Consider the following 19,973-nt stretch of genomic DNA (forward strand, 5'->3'; position numbering starts at 1 on the left):
TATTGATACTTGCGCAAACCTGATACTTAGAATTCGGATCCCCTAAGACTTCAGCATGAGCACCCAAGACACCCTAAGACCTTCTCGGCGATTCACCCTTCTCACATCTCGTCTCATTATTATGCCGACGCCATTAGCCATCTCAATTCCATCTTATGTTAGTCTGTACGCTGACCTCCATGCTAATGCCGCTTTCTGCAGCATGGGGTTCGGTAGTGCTTTCCCTGTTCAGAAGCGAACCCAAGAACAGATGCAAGAAGTGATTGCCACGCGAGACATTGCGCGATCCTGGGACAAGAGAGCGATTGGCGATTTTGCAGTAGGCCGACGATCAAAGTTACAAATTGAGGATACAACAGGCCGAAAACTGGCGGAGGCGACCAATACAGTAGTGGTCATCGATGGAAGTGACATGGACGGTGTTTATCAGACGCTTGACGACATTGAGTGGCTGGGTTACGCGGGCGTCCGTGACGCTACTACAACCTCTCTTCCTCCACGCAATGCCTCGGATGCTCCGCTACCGCCATGGGAAGAGATGGTTGAACTGCGTTACGGCGTTGCACCATCCTGTTGGGGCCAAGGCGTAGCTCGCGAAGCCGCGGAAGCAGTCATGCAATGGGCAACCACTGAAAGAGGTGTGAAAAGATTCATTGCTGAGACAGAAAAAGAAAATGCGAGAAGCGGAAGAGTGTTGGAGAAGATGGGGTTCAAGAAGAGTGGTACTGAGTATTGGAAGGATGAGGATGAGGTGGAGTGGGAAAGGGATGCCGCGAGTCTTTGGTAGCCATTGGTATGTCATGCGCAATTTTCAAAGATTCATTACATCCAAATGGTAGCATGTATACCTTCAGCTATGGGAAATCTTCTACAATTATCGGAATCGAGCGTAGATGTTGGGTTGTGGAATACGCAGAGTTCAATGCATTGAAATCCCAACTGAGGATAGGATTATCGATATGCTATCAGAAAAGTGCGCTTATAGACTGTGCGCTTGCATTTAGCGTAGGCGTTAAGTTGGGTAACTTCTAGGCTGCTCGGACAAGAGCCGCATCAGACCAACAGCACTCCAAAGTAGTGCTGGTATCCCTTGGCTACATAGCAGATTTCGTACAAAAATCTTGCGTATTCGCCGCATCGCCATCGTATAGCACACTCTTGTTCACCTCTTGAGTGCTTGGCTTAACATCCAGTCCAGGGTTCTTGTCAAAGAAGTTGACCGGCTTCAGCCCAACCACCATCTTCTCACATGGCATGACTGGCCAGTCCTCGATCCTAGGATTATGTGTTGACCCGAAAGTATGCCAGACCACGACATCCTCGTTCCTAACACTCGCCTGCTTCTTGTCTCCAGCTCTCTTTTCAATCGCACTCGCAATGCCGTCACCACCCATCGACTGCATTGTATATTTGCCTGAAGGAAACATCTCATCTTCGCGGTACTTTGTTACCCATACTGCATGCTTGCCGTACTCTGATCGCCGAGCGTGAAAGGATGCGGGATGCGCAAGAAGCATCTGGCTATACGAGGGAAGCAGCTTGAAGCCTACCGGCGTCTGTGTCATGGCGTTGGTCTCTGCTTCGTTGACGATCTTGAACACGCGATTCATGGTCAGATCGAGATCGAATCCACCTTCGCGCTCGATGTAACTGGTGCGAGTCTCATACCCGACGCCGAAAGGGTTTTGTACATCTGGATCATCCATAGGCATCGTGTGCGACTCTTCGATTACGACTGAATTCTTTTGACCGTCAATAGCAGGGTCGATTCGCAGGCAGAAAAGGTGTTGATGGTATGGTGCAAGCACGCCGGGTGCTACGATGGTACCAAAGGGCGGTTTGGGCTCACCGAGAGCGATGGGTGCGGTAGAGAGGATACCGGTTGCCCGAACCTCGTAGTTGATCGACGCATCTTGACCGAAATGGAAGGCGAAGATGTATTCGTAGTTGCTTACGGTGATGATCGTTTGCAATACAAGAATGCGCGAGCGTGTCACCACGGCATGCCCTGTGCGAAAATTTGTATGCTTCCAAAGTATCCCGTCGTCTTGTTCATGCAGGCAGACTACATTCGGCAGTTTGAGTGGGAGGCCGGAGGACGTATTGTGCCAACCATCAAAGTACTTGATAGTGCCTGCTTTGTTGTCAGTACTGCCGAAGCTCTCGATGATGTAACAAGACGTACCAAGGCAATCACAGCCCAGTCGCAGATTGTTCGCATTGATACCTGCGCCATCGTTTCCCAAGTCAAATGCTCCTTTCCTCGGAAACGGAGCTCGTGGATCACCGTAGGGTACGAACATCTCTGCCAAAGATAGGCGGTAAAATAGGCTTCGCCCGTCGTATCGGATGTCGTGCAAAGTCAGACCTTCACGATAGTTGAAACCCACTCTAAACATCCACTTCTCCCAGCTAACACTATGACCATCGATCTGGAATGATGGGCCTTCTGGCTGGACAACTTGGTACGGCTTTGTAGTCATACGAGGACTGGATCGCAGATCGGGATGATACTCGCTCGCATCTGTGGCGTGAATCTTTCGTCGGTCGAAAGAGCGTATGTCGTTGTGAATTTGTTCATTGCCTGAAGTAGGTAGACGGTAGATTTTGGTAACTTCTAGGTCTTCAGAGACTTCGGCGCAGACGTCGAGTGGATAGGCGTAGTAGTTTGCGTCGGTGTGGGCTGTGAGGCGAAGATAGAACCAGCACTGCAATTTGACTCAGCATTTCGGAGATCTGACATCGGAAGTTCAAGGCAATACCATTGAGATACGACGAGACATATCATTTGAACCGTCAGTAGCATAAGCCCATGGTTCGACAATCACAGATGCTCCTTCTGGTAGATTGAGCGTTTCAACTTCTGCCTGGAGTTTCGGGTCGCGCAAGCACGCCTCTTCAACCTCTTTCATATACGCTGCGTCAATGTACGAGTGCTTGCCTTCAAGATGCTGTTTCGCAATGACATTATTACTGTCGATGGCAACGATGAGTTCGAATAGGTCATTTGCGCCATTCTTGCTTCTGACGAGGATCTCCACGCGAGCGCAACGACTGATCTTCGGTAGTGCTTGATCACGTCGATGCTCTGCTTCGAGGTATGTGACGAGCTCGTCTTTCGGGGGTTCTCTCAAAGTGATGACCCTAAAGTTCAAAGCCTGACCTTCGAACGATGATTGAGCTGCATTTCCCACCTTTGTCAACGTTAGCACAAGATCAGGGAGGATGTGTATCGATGATCAACCTTCGTTATCTCTTCCGGCGTAAGCGGGTCAAGCGGATGGGGTGTGGACGCCATAATTTCGCTTTGCAAGGCTTCGGAGCGCAAACGTATTCAAAACAGCAGAAACTGTTTTATGTACTCTTTGACGCGCGAATGAACGAAGCAGAGATCTTATATATAGCTATCAGGTCTTGGTGGTCTCCGGTAGGATGTTCCTCGTGATTGGCCAGGTGCGACCTCGGGGGTTTAGCGTGCAGCGCTTCGCCTGCGCCTGCCTCCAAAGGTTCGTCTCGGACATCATCACCTCCAAAGGTAACAAGCATTTCCACAACGCCACACCTCCAAAGGTAACCCGGAGAGGGGTTTGGATATTTCGTCTGCGCGATCACAACATAGTGAATAGTATGACGTATGTTACGTAATTCGCTCACAATCTGCAATCATCAGTTTCGCTTCGCGATCACTCAGCCGACCAGGAAAACGAGGCTACAAACTCGCAATTAGCATCGCAATTTAATACTAGTGAAGCTGTATCCATCTCAGGGTATGACGATCAGCAGTCTTCGAATCATAAGATTGATAGAAGGACTATATACCTTTGTCTTTTCTACACATTGCAAGTCACGGTGCTCAACAATCCTGTAGCACCAGAATAGAGATTCTTAAAGTCAAGCGCAAGGCTTCTCTTATCAGATGTTCCATCGACTGGGTGGCCAGGCAATAGGAGAAAGAGAAAATGGTACAATCAGTTCCACGCGTAGTCAGTGGTAGCGAGCTAGCTTGGCTGACGTACACACAGCTCATGCGCAAAGCACAAATGCTCGCAGCGAAACAGGTCACACGCTGCTGGAGTGATTTTAGCATCTTTCGGACTCAGACTACGGTTCAATGCTCTGGTGTCTGCCTAAATACTAGACTAGCCCATGGTTGTATATTTACCAGCTCTCGGCTGAGTTGATACCTTTCCGCACACCACGAACACAAGCCTTTTAAGATCGTCCGTTGGTTCACAGACTTCCTCTCCACTTTTCCCACTATCATGGTCAATGGCGTGGCTACCACCGAAGCTTTTGCAGCTATCAAGTGTATCTGTTTCCCACACGAGTCCAAGTATAACGAACATCGAATCGGGCGTGTCGTCGACGAAAAGAATCCCGACGTTACACTCATGCTAAAGTGCACAAACCTGGACACTATAGCCATGGTGTTCAATTGCCGCCAGCTTATGAAAGCTCCGTGGGCCCCACAACCGCGAGATTTGGAAGACTTCCTGGACTTCTTCCATTTCGAGCCGATGCTTGAACACAACAGCGTGAATAACGTGTATCTCGAGGGAGTCTATCCAAGGGAAGGCGAGGGGCAAACCATGACCTGCTTGTACGAGTTCGGCAAGTGGCTCATCAAGGGTTTCAGGAAGCGGGGTCGAGAAGTAAGTGTGCATGTACACAAGAGGTGCGGAGTGTTCGTGAAGAGGAGTGTGGGGCCGAAGCTTGTAGTAGACGAGGGATCAGCAGAGGCTGGTCAGAAATAGTCCACAACACTGTCATTGTACACGGGACTACTTTACTTCCTCTAGATACAGATTTGGTAGGGTTTCAGACGAGTTCAGGTTCCTCCTCCATATCATGAACGCTGTGACATGCTTGACTTTTAACGTTCTCGAGTTACTCTCCTCATACCTAAATTTCCATGATCAGTTCCCTCACTCCACACGAAAGCTCGAGTTGTCCGTCGTGCAAATCTTCGCCGACAACAGCTGCTCCAGCTGGTAGTTGCAACGTAGCTGTCGTACCGCTGGGTATAGCGACATTTATAACGACGTTCGTACCATTTACCGTCCATGCCACCTTGATCGGTCCATTGGGTGTTGGTACCCTCCCGCTAACTTCAGATTGGTTCAGGAACCCAACCATAGGAGTGATGACAACCATTTCGTACCCCGGAGAACTCGGTACAACACCAAGAAGGTATTCCGGCAGTACGTAGGTTGGAGCTGCACCCCATGGGTGTGCTAAGCTAGTGAAAAGATCGATACCAGGCGAACCGTCGGGCTTTACATATTCCCAGCTCGCTCCGGAGTAGTATTCGTTGTTCTCCACCATACTGCCCCACAGGTTGTCGAGTAGATGCGTGATAGCAGACGTACTGTCCACTCCAAGATCACGACGTGCCTTGAAGAGAGCTTCGAATAAGAAGCCTGATGGATTGGGGGCAAGCTGATAGTCATCCGTCTCCAAGTCACTTGAGATGGTCTTGTAACCTACCGCGAAGCGAAGCTCCTCAAGCTTGGCAATAGAGGACGCTGCTTGCGTCACATTCGCCGTCCCGGATAGAATTGCCCAGGCAATGCCAGTCAAGGAAAAGTTTCCCCGATCGGTGGTAGATAGTGAGTATGTTCCAAGCTGGTCGTTCCATAGCTCACGATTAAGGGTCTCGCGCAGTTTGCTTGCCGTTTGTGAGTAAGATGTTGAAGCTTCTTCGTCTCCGATCGCAAGAGCAAGTGGCGCAATCTCGTTGAGCATATAAGCGAAGAGACCAGTCGTTGCAGTCCCGTTGGCTGGTCCAAGAAAGCTGAAGGGCGATGGTATCTCTGGGGAACCTCCGATAAGACCAGATGTGGGATCGATGAAAGCCAATCTCGCGGTGGCAAGTCTTTTGATCTGACTCCAGTAAGGCTTCAGGCCATCCAAGTCTCCCGTGTAACGGTAGTAATGGCCTATTCCCGCCAAGAATAAGTCTTGGTAGTCTACTAGCCCAGCGTAGTTTCCAATATTTGCCTCTTTGTACTGGGGTCGGGATCCGAGGTTGGCGGAGATTGGGGTAAAGCCAGCATACGGGCCTTCATCCAGCTGGTAGTTTAGCGCGTATTCGATGGTGCCCAAGAGGTAGTCAAATCGAGCAGACGAAGTTGAGACGACACGCACAGTGTGATAGAAGTCTCCTGTCCAGACTAGGCGATCCCGCTTGGCACCGTCAAGGCAGACCGAATGGTCGAGAGGCGCAACCTGATACTCGGCCAAGCAATCTTCGCTGGTAAGATGATTAGAGTAAATGATTGTACCGTTTCTGGCGGTGACAATCACATCTTTGTAGTACGTGATCTGATCCTGCATACCTCCGAAACCCCATGTGCCTTCGTATCGCGAAGGAGTGCCGAAGTTTCCAGGGGCTGCCGGTGGTGGTAAGGGTACGAAGGCGATCTCGGTTCCGTTCAAGCCTATCCGGTAACCCGCTTTCTCAATTGATGTGCTTACGCGATACCACGTATTTTCCTTGATAGTTGTGTTGATAACGAAGTACTGGTTTTCCGGCACAGGTAACGTGCTCTGGTTTACCAAGCTCCACTCAGTGTTGAACGCCAAGGTGTTTGGCGGCAGGAGGGTCCGGTTCGTGTTTGCAAAAGTGTTCTGCTGAGGATATTCGGATGTAAGCACAAAGTACGGCCCAAGCGGCTGCAGCGCACTTGCTATTCGCCAGCCGGCGCCGCCGCGAGCGATCTTCACATCGAATTCGAGTGTGTAATTGACTGCTTCAACACCCAGCGATGACTGTGCGCTTGTTTGGCCTCGAACGAGAGCTCCGTCTTTCGTGATTTCCCATGTAGACGGTGCGTTACCGGCATCTACGCATGCCACTTGTGCGACACGACCTCCGAGGTCGAAGACGCGGTTATAAGTATCATCCGATGTCTTCAAGTGCCCTGGCAGCATATCGACATCTAGGTTTGAGCTCGTTGCGCGAAATCCTAGATGATCGATAGTGACAGAGCCGTTCGTGATTAACCGTGCGGTCTGCCATCGCTGTCCTCCCTGGACGAAAAAGCTCTCAATGTATCCTGTCTCCGTGACATTGAAAGTTTCGACACGGAAAGTGTTCGACAGTCCGTTCGAGAATGTCCAAGGTCCATCTGAGAATGGTTCTTCAATTCCACGATATTCTTCGCTGTACTTTACTTCGATCTGTACTGTTCCGGAAATTGTAGAAACGTTGAAGAAGGGAAACCCGGCTACTTCGGTACCGTAATCGAGTGTAACGAGTGGGCTTGATGGCGATAGTGTTAGGCTCGTATTTGCCCATGGCCTCAAGCCAGATGAAGAGGGCGCGGATTGCTGTAGGATTGATTTGGGTACAATAGAGCCATAGTTGACAAAGCTGTCATGGTGAGTAACTCGTCTTTGAAAGGTGTCTACGGTAGCTTACGCAGTGGCTAATGGGTTGATGAAGACTGGGATAAATACAAGACGCTGGAGGATGATCATGGCTGCTACCTAGATACCATTTGAGGCGATCTTAAGCCCTTTATTGTACGATCCAACTGGACAGCCATGATTATAGCCGGCGGTCATCAGTAACTGCTATGCATTAAACACTACGACAACTGCCACTCCATATTCGAGCCTAGGATGCATGGCCAGGTAGCGGAATGTGGGGAAAGGCTGTCGATTTGACTCCGGTACTGGCTAGGTAGTGAGCTCGGTACATATGTGACCGATCCGAACATGCTTCGGTATGCATCACCGGGGAATTTAAATGTTAAGCTTAACGTTGTTAGAAGGTTAGGACATGTTCTGTACAGGACGTTACCCCGCAAAGTATGATGCCCCGCATAATATGTTACCCGTTCGTACATTCATTGGACTATACGGCCCAATACGGGCAAGTTTCGGGTGAACAGTCGGTTAGCATGCGTATTTCGGTCTGCGTATTCCAAGTCATGAAGGATACGCCAAAGTCCTCATCGCTGCGTGGTCTGACAGCCAAGGCAGTATCTCTCTAGCGACCTTTGCGCAGGCTGCGATGGGTTGTAAGAAGATCTGGAGTCTAAATCTTGGTTCAATCGATGGTCACTCCCGAAGCCAGGCCGGCGGAGCATTTGCAATGTCAATTCAACAATTGGACTTCAAGATCTCTCGAGAGGTCCAAAGCATACTTCCGATCAGGGGCATTCGAACGTTGCCGGCGACCATTGAATACACGGCGAACTGGAAATGTTGAGCGGATGCTGCAATTCTGTCGGCAACGTGTTGGGAGGCTGCGATAGGCTAGAGGCAGGCCGATGCGGCTCACGGCGGCCAAGTTTTGAACTTACTGACGTCCTCACACTGGACCAAATTTCGCGATATCAACGCAAAAACCAGGCAGAGTGGATGCATTGCTAGAATAACGTATCATGTCTGCGAACAGCGAAAAGCTATGGTCATAAACCGAACAGTCACGAACAAATTCTTTCTCCCAGCCACCACGATTGGCCGCCACGGCGAGTATCGGCAATGCAGTGGATCTTTCCAGCCCCCGAAAAACTTTCACTCGTTCGCACATCCGTGCATACCTGCCCCGTGCACAGCCTCTGGTTGGGTATATAAACCCATCGTCCCTCGTCCTCCTTTCTGTTCATTATGTCGATCATACTTCATAGAATCATTTCTAATAGTATGCATCCTCTTCTGAGTTACTCTAAGTAGCCACAGAATCTCCATCCTGGTTGATGACTATCAGCCTCGATGTCCCGGAGTGAGGCTTTATACGGGTGCTTCGGCGCGCGTGGCGATGATCTTCAGCTGACTGGTTTGCGACTTCGTGTTGCGCTGGAAGGCAGGACGTTGACGGCAATCTGACAGGCTACTTTTTTTTTCATTGATGCGACTGGCTTGCCAGTCGATTGAGGAAGAAATATCGAGAAAATATTCAAGCAAATCTCTGACATGCAGACGCTGTACGGCGAACATAGCTGCTGCTGGCGCATCTGAGTGGTGCGCAGGGGTTGCCAGGGGGGCGAGAACATCGAACCGTAATCTGTTCACCGGCTCACGACTCCGACCAAAGTCTGCTTCGAGCACAGCTTTCCTTATATAAGTGCAACGCCCTGTTACGATTTCCATAGCAAGGTCTACAGAGCAACTGGCGCGAATGACTGGTAAGGGTATGGATATCTGACAGAAGGCTGGTGCGCAAAATGCAAAAGTAACCCCCAACGCTCCAGCGATGGCATACACCAGACTTCGAGAGGAAGGGCTGTCAACATGCACCATCAACGCGATAACAAACTCTCGTACTGGTGCGCCACATCAGCAATTTGTGCTACACTATAGGCTATCACTCCTTTTTGCTTTCCCTTGAGCTTCCTGGCGCTTTGCAACTTCCGTTTCCTCTCACTCTGCCATCCCATGTTACGATGAAAGGCAAAAGCCAACGACAAGAGATCTCCTGGGTGGTCTCCTTCGCTTCTCTAGTAAACATAGAAGTTGATAGCCTCGTTGTCCGATGCACGGATCTTCTTGTTGTCTCTCATCAAGACAAGTCTCATCACCCACGCACACAGCACCACACCCGCCGAGAAGCCCACGCTCGCGTACATGGCCTTGCCAAAGCGCGGTGCGTCGGTGTCCGGCCACAGATACGGCGTGTAAACGAAGGAGAGGTTGCCCAACGTATTGACGATAGCCAACGCGACTGATTTCTTCTCGTCCGTCTGGCCGAGCACAGCGGCGGTCCAAGCCAGCACGATGTTGTTGACACCATAGGTCGCTCCTACGAAGAGCACCATGGCGAAATATCGCGCGCCAATGTTCAAGGTGGCAGTCCCTACGATGAAGCCCACAATCGCGACGGCTTTGGAGAGCGTGATGTGCCAGGTGCGCTCATTGAACCGACCAGATGACCAGGATACTGCTACCGACACAAAGGCTGAGATGAGATACGGAGGGCAGGTCAGTACGAGGGTGATGGTCTGATTGAAACCTAATGTCTTTACGACTGTTGGTAGGAAGTTCTTGAAGCCATTCGCTGAATACGAAGTCAGTGTATGTCTCAAATGCATTTCGTATAGGCACAACTTACCTGACAAATGGAGGTTTTGCATGAGTGCAAAGATCCAGGTGCGGTAGTCGACTGCTGCCTCTCGGAGACCTTTCCAGACGTTTACCTTGTCTTGCTTTTGGGTAGTGTCTTGCTCGATGCGGCTGTGTGCTAGTTGTCGCTGATCTGGAGAGAGCCAGCGGGTTTGGAGGGGTGCGTTGGGTAAGAGGAAAAAGGCTATCGCCGCGATGAGAACTGGAGGCTGAATTAGCGTTGGTAATATGAAGCGGGATCAGTCTAAGCGTACCTGTAAAGACTCCCTGTATCAAAAACAGCCATCTCCATCCCTCTAGACCATGTTTGCCGTCCAGTCCAGCAAATATTCCAGCTGCGATGAGGCCAGAGAAAGAACTCGCAAGCAGGTTACCAGTATAGAACACCGACATCCTTGTTGCGGTCTCCTTACGCGTGTAGAAAGAACTGATCATGTACAATGCTCCCGGATAGAACGGCGCCTCCGTCATTCCAAGTACAAGTCTGTCGATATGAGTACGTGACTTTCACATGTAATCAAGCTAATCATACCTGCATGCCAACATGCCGTGGTAGTCTTTCACAAGAACCATCAGTGTCGATACGATTGCCCACGCCATCGTCCAACCAGCCATGTAGTGGGAGGGCTTGACGCGAGTTAAGAGCATATTTGAGGGTACCTGCCCCACGAGATAACTATGCAAGGGTCAAAAAGGACCTTAGGGTGGCGGACGAACTTCTTACCCGACGAAGAAGATGCTCACGCATGTGTTGTATTCTGTCCCCTGCAAATTGAGATCCTTGTCCATGCCGTTGATCTTTCCGTTAACGATGGCATTACGATCAAGGAAGTTCATGAAGTACATGACCCAAAGCATTGGCTGTGGTTGTTAGCAACGAGCTTTCCATATGCTTCCAGAACTGGCTTACCATCATGTGGGTGTCAAGCTTCCTGACCAGAGATTTCTCTTCAGGAGTATACTCGGTCGCTGCTCCAAATTTATCCAAGGGAACGACATTTTGCGGTTTGTCTAGTGTATCAATATGCTCGATTGAGACCTTGGACTTGATATCATTGGATGGAGTCGCCATAGTGAATAGATGGAGCTTTGCGACCTCCGAAGCTGATGATGCCTCGTTGTCCCCAGACAACAGCCAGCTTTGTAGTCCTTCTCTTCCCCAGACTCCACGACCTTGGCGACGTAACTTGTTGCTGATCCAGGGATCGCTGCATGCCGAGATGCGGGGGAAGCCCCGTGCCCCATGGGGTTCGCATATCCGGTGTGCAAAAGAATGTGCTCGTGCGCTGGTCGAGCATACACGGACTCAACACACAAGATAAAGACGATATGGGGTCGAGAACTCCGGCCGCCCGAAGTAGTCCCGACACAGTCGACAGCAGTCGTTGGTGGGATATTTATCTGCTTGCAGCGGATCGACTTACCCCGCTACCCGACAACCTGAAACTATCCATGAAGGCTGAATCCTGCGGAAAAGAATTCCTCGCGTGATGATGTGGGTGAGTAATCTGGCATCAACCCAGCGGAATTCTTATCCGACACTCTGATATCACGTGCGATCGGAAATATCGGGAACATCGGAACCACGGCGGCTCAAGACAGTATAGATACCATGGTACAAGAGCTTGCTTTTGTAAGTACCAGCTAATCAGACATATCATCATGCCTGGCTTATTGACAAAAACAAAGGAGCACGCGATTACGCCGGCGCTTCGTCTCGCTGGAAGCGATGACGCAATCCATACCATCGACGAGCTGATCAAGCGACGAGCATCGGAACTTGGAGATTCTCCCCTGCTTTGCTTTCCGAGAGAAGGTCTCACCGACTATGAAGACCATTCAGCACAGGCGATTGACAGCTATGTTGATGCGGCAGTTGACGCGTTACAACGGAGAGGGCTGAAGCCAGCGGTAGGTGGGAGCTGAACCGGCGAAGAAGTCACATCTGACAGCGAGAACAGGATTCTTTACTTGCTCAGGCACCAACCATCGCAATACTCGCTCCTTCTTCTCTGCAGTTCATCATCACTCTCCTTGGATTGAACAGGCTAGGCTATGCCGCTCTTCTTCTATCCCCGCGGCTCGCCAGTCCAGCAATATGTTCATTGCTTGAACAAGCTGAATGCGACACTATACTCACAACTGCCCATTTCCACGATGCTTTGGTGCAAGTGCGCAATGAGAGGAGCATCACTGTGCTCGAGACGCTCGAGCACCACGACTACTACAAGGTGGACGCACCAGTGTTCCATCGCACATACGACCCAGAACGCGAGAACCCCAAGAGAGCTGTCATCATTCATTCATCGGGATCGACAGGCCTACCAAAACCCATCTATCTCACTCATAGAAGCTGCATCGCGACGTTCGCGCTGAACCTCGATCGGAAAGCTTTGATGACACAGCCGCTATTCCACAGCTTCGGTTTTTACGAAACCTTCCGATCAATCTACTCCGGAAAGCCCATGTACTACGTCAACTACAACTACCCAATCACGAAGCAGAACCTCCTAGCCACGATTGAGCATGTAAAGCCGGATCTCTTATTCTGCGTACCCTATGTTCTGAAACTCCTCGCAGATTCAGATCAAGGACTCAAAGCGCTAGCCGACATTGATCTGATCATGTACGGAGGCAGTGCTTGTCCTGACGACCTGGGTGACAAGCTGGTGAAGCACGGCGTCAATGTCTGCGCAAACTACGGCGCGACCGAAACCGGGCGTGTCATGACATCTGTCCGACCACCAGGTGACACTGCTTGGAATTACCTTCGCATACTGCCCCAAGTCCAACAGTATCTCCTGATGGACGAGGTCGCACCGAACATATTCGAGTGCGTCGCTCTCGATGGTCTCAAGTCGAAGAGTACCATAAACTCAGACGACCCGCCTAACTCTTTCCGCACCCGAGATCTCTTTGCGAAACACCCTACGAAGCCTAACCACTGGAAGTACGTCTCACGTCTGGACGACCGCTTGACATTGGTCAACGGGGAGAAGGTACTTCCAATTCCAATCGAAGGCCGGATACGTCAAGAAGCGCTTGTCCAAGAAGCCATCGTTTTTGGAGACGGCAAGACAGTTCCAGGCATTGTGATCATCAAGGCTGACGCAGCGGCCGACATGAATAACGAGGAGTTCCTGCAGCACATCTGGCCTGCTGTCGAGGACGCAAACTCTCGCGCAGAAAGCTTCTCTCGCATTCCGCGAGATCTTATCGTCGTGCTGCCGTCTGGAACAAAGTACGCTACCACAGACAAGAGCACTTTCATCCGCGCCCAGGTTTACGAGCAGTTCAAGCAGCAGATCCAAGACGCATACGAGAAGTTTGAGAACGATACCAGCGGGTCCGTAGCACTGCCGCTTCCGGAACTCGAGGCGTATCTGTCTCGACGGTTTCGTGAAGAGCTTGGTGTGGAACCAGGCTCTCCCGAGTCAGACTTCTTCGCCTGCGGTATCGATAGCCTGCAGTGTCTGCGGATGTGGAGCTTGATCAAGAAGGAAATTGATCTGGGAGGCAAGCAAGCCGAAGTGGGACAGAACTTGCTGTACGAAACTGGTAACATCGCTGCGCTTGCTCGTTACCTGCATGGGCTACGTACAGGTGAGACGGAAGATGCACAAGGCCACGAACAGATTATGAACGACCTGATCACGAAGTACTCGGATGTCATACCTACCAAGCGGCCAAACTACGGGACACGTCACGTTGTTTTGACCGGAGCTACCGGAGGACTGGGTGCTCACTTGCTCGCACAACTTGTGGAGAGCTACGAGGTTGACAAGGTGTATGCTCTCGTTCGAGCGTCCTCTGATTTCGTTGCACTAAAGCGAACATTGGAAAGCTTATCTGTGCGAGGCCTCAGTCCCACACAAGAGCAGCTCGAGAAGATCGTCGCCCTTCCAGCCGATCTTAGTAAAGCAGACTTTGGCCTAGGGAAAGAGAGATTTGAGAGGCTTTCCTGGAGTGTCGGCCTGGTCATCCACAGCGCCTGGGCGGTGAACTTCAACATCTCTGTGCAGAGCTTCGAAAACGAGCACATAGCCGCTGTGAAAAACCTCATAAATCTTTGTCAGAGAGACAGCCGCAGAGAAAGGCCTGCTAGCTTCTTCTTTTGCTCATCCGTCTCCTCCGCAGCTGCAACACCACGACCAGGAACAGTACCAGAAGGTCCTGTGACGGATATCTCGCACGTCCAGAAAACGGGCTATGCGCGCTCGAAATATGTTGCTGAGCACATTGTTCTCAACGCCGCGAGACAGGCCGGTGCCGACGCCAGAGTGCTACGAGTAGGCCAACTCGTCGGCGACTCCAAAGTCGGGCAGTGGAATACCACTGAGGGCATACCGCTGATGATTCAGACCGCCGTTACGCTGGGAGCGCTTCCGGCTCTCGACGAAGAAATGTCCTGGCTGCCTGTGGATCATGCCGCCCGCATCATCCTTGATTGTTGCGACGTCCCCGGCGAAGACCCAGAATCTGATTTCGTCCCCGGCTCACCCAGGGGTGCTGGTTTCGACCCTTATCCAGTCAAGGAGCTCGAAAATAACCCTACCTCACCCGCGTATTCACCCGTACGTTCGGACTACATTCCTCGTGGTCGCCGACGCCCCAGACGCCCCAGCTTCGTCGAGGTTCCCCCGCCTGACCTCGTTTACCACGTTCTCAACCCCACCCGCTTCCACTGGACGCGCGACATGCTTCCTGCTCTTGCTGCCGCTGGCTTCAAATTCGAAACCCTACCTACAGACCAATGGATGGAGAGGCTGCGCAACTCGGAGCAAGATCCCAAGAAAAATCCTCCCATTAAGCTGCTCGATTGGTTCGAGAGCAAGTACGGGCATGGCTCGAGTACGAAGAACAAAGGCGTTTTGGTATATGAAACGGAAAAGACGAGCGCGAAGAGCGAGAGCATGAGGGCTATCCCGAGCGTGACGGATGTGGAGTATGTAAAGAAGGTTATTGAGAGGTTGCAGGAGGAGTGGGGAGCATAAAGGACAGGTTTAATGCGTATAGAAAGGTTCAGGTTAGAAAGCGTAGTTTCGAGGAGCATCACAGCCCCAAATTGTCATCATATCAGTCATCGCCCACCTTTCTGCTTTGCTATATATTCTAGTCAGTTCGTTTTACTTTTCACTCCAGCACGGTGTCGAAAGAAGACGTCGACCTGTCATCTTCGGAGCACCATATGCGACACCAAAAGCCTGCGGCGCGAGTCTACCTTGAAGAGATGTGATGCGAGATAAGCCATGTGCAAAGTGAGCGGGGAGAACGGCTGCTCTGTATGGATGAACCGGTGATCGGAGACGGTGCGGCCCCACTTTTACTAGCCAGGGACCACAAGTGCATGCAACGCGACATGTCACTTTCTCGAGTTGTCACCAAGGTTTAGAGTATAAGAGGAACCACGGCACCAGCAATGCTCGGATCTAGCCCTGGATATGCGCTCTTCACAGACCTTAGGAAGAAGATGGGCATGACCTCCTCGCAGCCTATTCCGAGTCCCAGTCGCGTCGCAAACACCTCGATGGTAGCTTCCCCCGCCACCAAGCGCAAGGCCCACTTTAGTAAGTACACGAGCCTGACGCGCTTTTAATGCTACTGTTTGGCTCCACCAAAGTACGTTTTCTTGTGCGAGGACACGGCTAACGCATTGGAGTTGTAGGCCCCAACATGGATGATGTAGCCGCGTCGCAGCAGCTCATGGACGAGGAAGACACGCGCGCCGCCGCCGCCGATGGCACCAATCGCGAAAACATGAGCCTCTCTCAGGTCAACGGCAGCCACGACCCCTCGTCGTCCAAACCAAAGAAGCGCAAGCGAAAAGGCGCGCACAAGTCTGGTCAGAGTAGTATTGCGCTATCTCCGGCCGCGACTCAGGACTTGCTAGCTCAGAGAGACGACTCTCCGTTTCCCTTCCCAGCCTCCCAACCGGAACCCGAACTTTCCACTACCAACGGCCTCATGCGTTCGACTGCCATCGAAGTGCCAGACTCGCAAGTTCCTGCACAGTCTCTGCATACGTCCGCCGCGTCGCCCACTGCCAACCATGTCATTCCGTCCAGCAACATCGTCCCGTCCAGCGCCACGAAAAGCAAACGCACATACAAGCAGAGCAAGCGCACAAAACGGGATCGACTCAGCCGCGACAACATTCAGGAAGACGATTTTGACCACGATAGAGACATAAGCATGCTCCTAGAAAAGGCACTATCTCCTTCGCGCGCGCCGTCTAAACACAGGCCTTCACAAGGCGACGATGCAAAATCGGGATCGCACATGGAGTCGAAGGATACACCAGATTTGGAAGGCGGACATTGGCGCAAAGCTGCGACTGAACTTGTAAACGGAACACCCACACCCAAGCGGCGGAAGATCGGTAGCGCGAAGAGCGCGACTAGAGTAAGGGATCTCATCCAAGATGATCTTCACGACGGCAACGACGAAGACGGCGACTTATTACGGAGCACCGAGAAGACCAAACTAAAACGAATCAAAAAGCCGCGAACCCCGATCGCGAAGTCGAAGAACATCTACGAGATTCCCGACGATGATCCACGTCCCACGAATGGCCACGGCGGGGACGGTGACGCACAGGACATGGACGCTATGAATGCTGGAGTTGCGGCTGCCATCAACAGTCCTGTACAGCCTGGAGGTGCTGGACAACTTAATACTCCTAGGGTGGCATCTACTCGTAAGCCGCGAAGTAGTTTGAAGAAGGCGAGGAAGACCAATGACGAGGCTCATAACTCAGCTACTGCTGTGCGGGCACCCGGGCAGCCGTTAGGCGGCGATGATGACGAAGACACTATCATGCGGGAGCCTATCTCTAGCGACGAAGACAGTAACCGCGACCCTCCACCCGACGACAGCAGTCGCAACGAATTTGAAAAGAGGGAGAAAAAGAAAAAGAGAAAATCAACCACGAAGAAAGCTACGCCGCGGCGGGAGAGTGGCAAGTTCAGTTATAAGAGAAAGAACGTCCAAACGGGTACCGCAGCGGAGAGGGCTCTAGCAGGCGTGGATCATACCGTGAACTATCCCCCAGATCTCCGGACGACGGGCGATTTCACTGCGGATGAAGAAGAGCTGATCCGAAGAGCTGTCCGGGATTATCAAGATAGGAAGGAATTGGAGATACCTCAGCTCGTAAGAATCATCCAATGGAGTAAGCAAGACCCCGCTCTCAACCGTACCAACGGTGAAGTATCGGGAAAGAATGACTGGACGCCACAAGATATGGACAATGCGCGGGAGAGCGCCGAGTTTTGGAATGACATAAAAAACATTACCACAAAACGTTCCTTTGACAGAATGAGAAGACACATCCGGCAAACATACCACATGTTCAAGAGTGGAGCATGGACCGATGAAGAGGACCAGCTACTCAGGGATCTGTACTCGCAACACCCAAACAAGTGGAAAGTGATTGAAGTAGGTATGGGCGATCGATCAATGCACGACTGCCAAAATCGATGGCGCGACTACCTGCAATACGGTGACAAGCTAAAGTCTTCACGCTGGGAGCCAGAAGAAGAAGAGATCTTCATCCGTGCCATCACAACAGTTGCCCAGAGAGATGAAGACTACCGCGCTGAACAAGGACTGCCGCCCGTGGATGAATATACGATCAAACACATCAATTGGCAACAAGTCAGTCGTGAGATGGACAACACTCGAAGCCGGATACAGGTCGTGGCGAAATGGAAGAACCTGCAGAAACGCAACCCTCCACCGCACATTGAGGTGGAGCACAAGCCGAGAACGAACAAGTCCGCACTTTCTGGACTTACGGCATCCGACCCGACGCCTAGGAAACGTGGTAGACCGCAGCAGGGCGAGGGTCAGATACCTTTACCTAGAGGTCATCATGTTATCAAGTCGCAGATGTTTATCAACACGTCGGACGACGATGAAGTCCACGACGCGCCTCCATCGGAGGAACGTGGTCGCCCTTCTCTGCGCGAGAGCTCAGTCGTGAAGAAATCGATGAATTTCCGTACGACTGAGCCAGATGACATCGTTGATGATTCAGACGAAGACGAACAAGCGAACAGGGAAACGAATGGCTCGCCGACGAAGAAGAAACGTCGAAAGTCCGGGAAGATTCAGGGTATGGAGGGTGAGAAGCCTAAAAAGTCGAAGAAGAGTAAGATCAGGGATGAGATAGAGGATCCTGATGACGAGGACGTTAATGTCGATCAAAACACGACACGTTCGTCGCCGCCGTCCAAGAAACGTGGGCGATCACGGAAGAATGGCAATACCGAGTCGGAGGAGCCGAAGAAACGGCGGAAATCAAAAGCGGCAAAGGAATCGGTTGAAAATCTGGAGCTCCGAGAGGAAGACCAGTCCGAGCAAGTAGGGAGCAATGGCAACGATGTGGAGGAAAATACAACATCCGCATCTAGCATCAGGCCCAACAATGTTCCAAATCAACGACTGGACGATGGCCACGAAGAACCACGGGATATTGACGAAGACGACGATCCGATTGAGGATGAAGACGATCAGCCCCGTGTTGCGCCGGACAGTCCAGCAAAAGATATGGACGCTGAGCAGTCAGAAGCGGACAGTGGTGACGTTGTGTCGCAGAAAGACGACGAGGAGCTTGCTGAGGAAGAGAAACAACTCGATGTCACGCATAACGGCCCTGCAGAAAACTTGGACGACGACCAGTCAGAAGCGAATAGTGATGCTACATCCCAAAAGGAGGATGAGGAGCATTTCGGCGAAGAGGTGGATCAAGCGAGTATCCCGCCCCATAGCCCGGCAGCGGACGTGGACGGCAATCAGTCCGATGCGAACAGCGATGCCACGCCGCCCCAGAAGCAAGACGAGACCCTGCCCCACGATGAGGAAAAATCTCAATCCAGTCTTACTCCAACCACCAACCCCGGTTCCTCAAAACCCATCGTGTCCGACTCGTCCAAAATGCAATGGGGCGACCTCTACGACCTCATTGCCAGACTGCAAGAACGTCGTGATGAGGAAGAAGGCGATATCGACTGGGAAGGTGTTGCCGAAGAAATGTCAACCGAGGATCGCAATTACATCTGGTCAGAAGAGACGCTGAGGACGGCGTTTGAGGACATGGTTCAGTTGATTAAGGATAGTGGGAAGGAGGTTGATACGGAGGATTTGCCGGGAACGGTGGATGATATTATGGATTTTGTTAGTGGGGAGCATGGGGGTGAGATTGAGGAGTATTATTCGCTGGAGTAGGGAGAGTGCTTTAAGGCTTAGGACAAGGGGAAGTTTCTTTCCTTCCTTTTTTTTTCTACTGGCGGAATAAAAGGCTATTGGGTCGGGTCGTTATTGACTCGGGAATGATTGGTTTCGCATTTTCGTGTGTACAATAGTGGTAGAAGTACATGGTTATGCATGAGGCGTAGTTTGACGAATGCGTGACATGGTACGCTTTTGGTACAAGAGTGAAGATTTGGGGAAAAGATTTAAAGAAAAGCTGTCAGCTACCAACGTTAGATATCTGTGCTCTGATATGAAGTATGCATAGATTTTCTTAATTCGTTAAGTACCGAGATGGTACAACGTACTTTTTCATATTTATTGTAGTGTGCTTGGAGTGCTTTACAAGGCACAATAAACCCGTGAGCACTTCTCGCTGCTTTTGCTTACCCTTAGCGTGTGAATAATTTACAAGTAGCGCGTGTGAGGGACAAATAAAGTTGATGTAATTCGCGAGACATTAATTATGCAAAGATCTGTTGTGTTTTGCAAGTATTGTAATCTACAAAGGAGCATTTAGATAGATGTCATTGAGATTGTCCACTAGAAGCATACGTACGTTTGACTTCCAACCTACTAGGCAATGTGCTGGCTTATCTAGTAGTATCTCCAGCCTCGTATTCCTTGTCTGCGTGACCTCTGGCCTATGG

General features: G+C 51.1%; 7 protein-coding genes across 7 annotated transcripts; 4 read left to right on the top strand and 3 right to left on the bottom strand.

Annotated features, from left to right (window-relative positions):
• Positions 1–55: 55 nt before the first annotated feature.
• On the top strand, positions 56–787 carry AA0111_g11206 (hypothetical protein; the record flags this gene model as incomplete). Its single annotated transcript, XM_028645045.1, has 1 exon — positions 56–787. One exon carries the CDS (start codon positions 56–58, stop codon positions 785–787), a length of 732 nt encoding a protein of 243 aa, XP_028501240.1.
• A 307-nt stretch (positions 788–1,094) lies between these two features.
• Positions 1,095–3,298, bottom strand: AA0111_g11207 (Copper amine oxidase 1; the record flags this gene model as incomplete). The annotated part of the gene is made up of 4 exons (XM_028645046.1): positions 1,095–2,134; positions 2,186–2,708; positions 2,763–3,194; positions 3,245–3,298. The coding sequence occupies 4 exons, from the start codon at positions 3,296–3,298 to the stop codon at positions 1,095–1,097; spliced, it is 2,049 nt and encodes a 682-aa protein (XP_028501239.1).
• A 964-nt stretch (positions 3,299–4,262) lies between these two features.
• AA0111_g11208 (hypothetical protein) lies at positions 4,263–4,754 on the top strand (the record flags this gene model as incomplete). The annotated part of the gene is made up of 1 exon (XM_028645047.1): positions 4,263–4,754. One exon carries the CDS (start codon positions 4,263–4,265, stop codon positions 4,752–4,754), a length of 492 nt encoding a protein of 163 aa, XP_028501234.1.
• Positions 4,755–4,902: 148 nt separating this feature from the next.
• On the bottom strand, positions 4,903–7,482 carry AA0111_g11209 (hypothetical protein; the record flags this gene model as incomplete). The annotated part of the gene is made up of 2 exons (XM_028645048.1): positions 4,903–7,375; positions 7,424–7,482. 2 exons carry the CDS (start codon positions 7,480–7,482, stop codon positions 4,903–4,905), a joined length of 2,532 nt encoding a protein of 843 aa, XP_028501233.1.
• A 1,967-nt stretch (positions 7,483–9,449) lies between these two features.
• Positions 9,450–11,143, bottom strand: AA0111_g11210 (hypothetical protein; the record flags this gene model as incomplete). The annotated part of the gene is made up of 6 exons (XM_028645050.1): positions 9,450–10,006; positions 10,061–10,273; positions 10,326–10,555; positions 10,604–10,747; positions 10,796–10,932; positions 10,982–11,143. 6 exons carry the CDS (start codon positions 11,141–11,143, stop codon positions 9,450–9,452), a joined length of 1,443 nt encoding a protein of 480 aa, XP_028501205.1.
• Positions 11,144–11,733: 590 nt separating this feature from the next.
• AA0111_g11211 (hypothetical protein) lies at positions 11,734–15,065 on the top strand (the record flags this gene model as incomplete). Its single annotated transcript, XM_028645051.1, has 2 exons — positions 11,734–11,982; positions 12,033–15,065. 2 exons carry the CDS (start codon positions 11,734–11,736, stop codon positions 15,063–15,065), a joined length of 3,282 nt encoding a protein of 1,093 aa, XP_028501206.1.
• Positions 15,066–15,490: 425 nt separating this feature from the next.
• On the top strand, positions 15,491–19,299 carry AA0111_g11212 (hypothetical protein; the record flags this gene model as incomplete). Its single annotated transcript, XM_028645052.1, has 2 exons — positions 15,491–15,638; positions 15,737–19,299. 2 exons carry the CDS (start codon positions 15,491–15,493, stop codon positions 19,297–19,299), a joined length of 3,711 nt encoding a protein of 1,236 aa, XP_028501207.1.
• Between the last annotated feature and the right edge of the window lie 674 nt (positions 19,300–19,973).

Source organism: Alternaria arborescens, assembly GCF_004154835.1.
Source record: "Alternaria arborescens strain FERA 675 chromosome Unknown contig_45, whole genome shotgun sequence".
Classification (NCBI taxonomy): domain Eukaryota; kingdom Fungi; phylum Ascomycota; class Dothideomycetes; order Pleosporales; family Pleosporaceae; genus Alternaria; species Alternaria arborescens.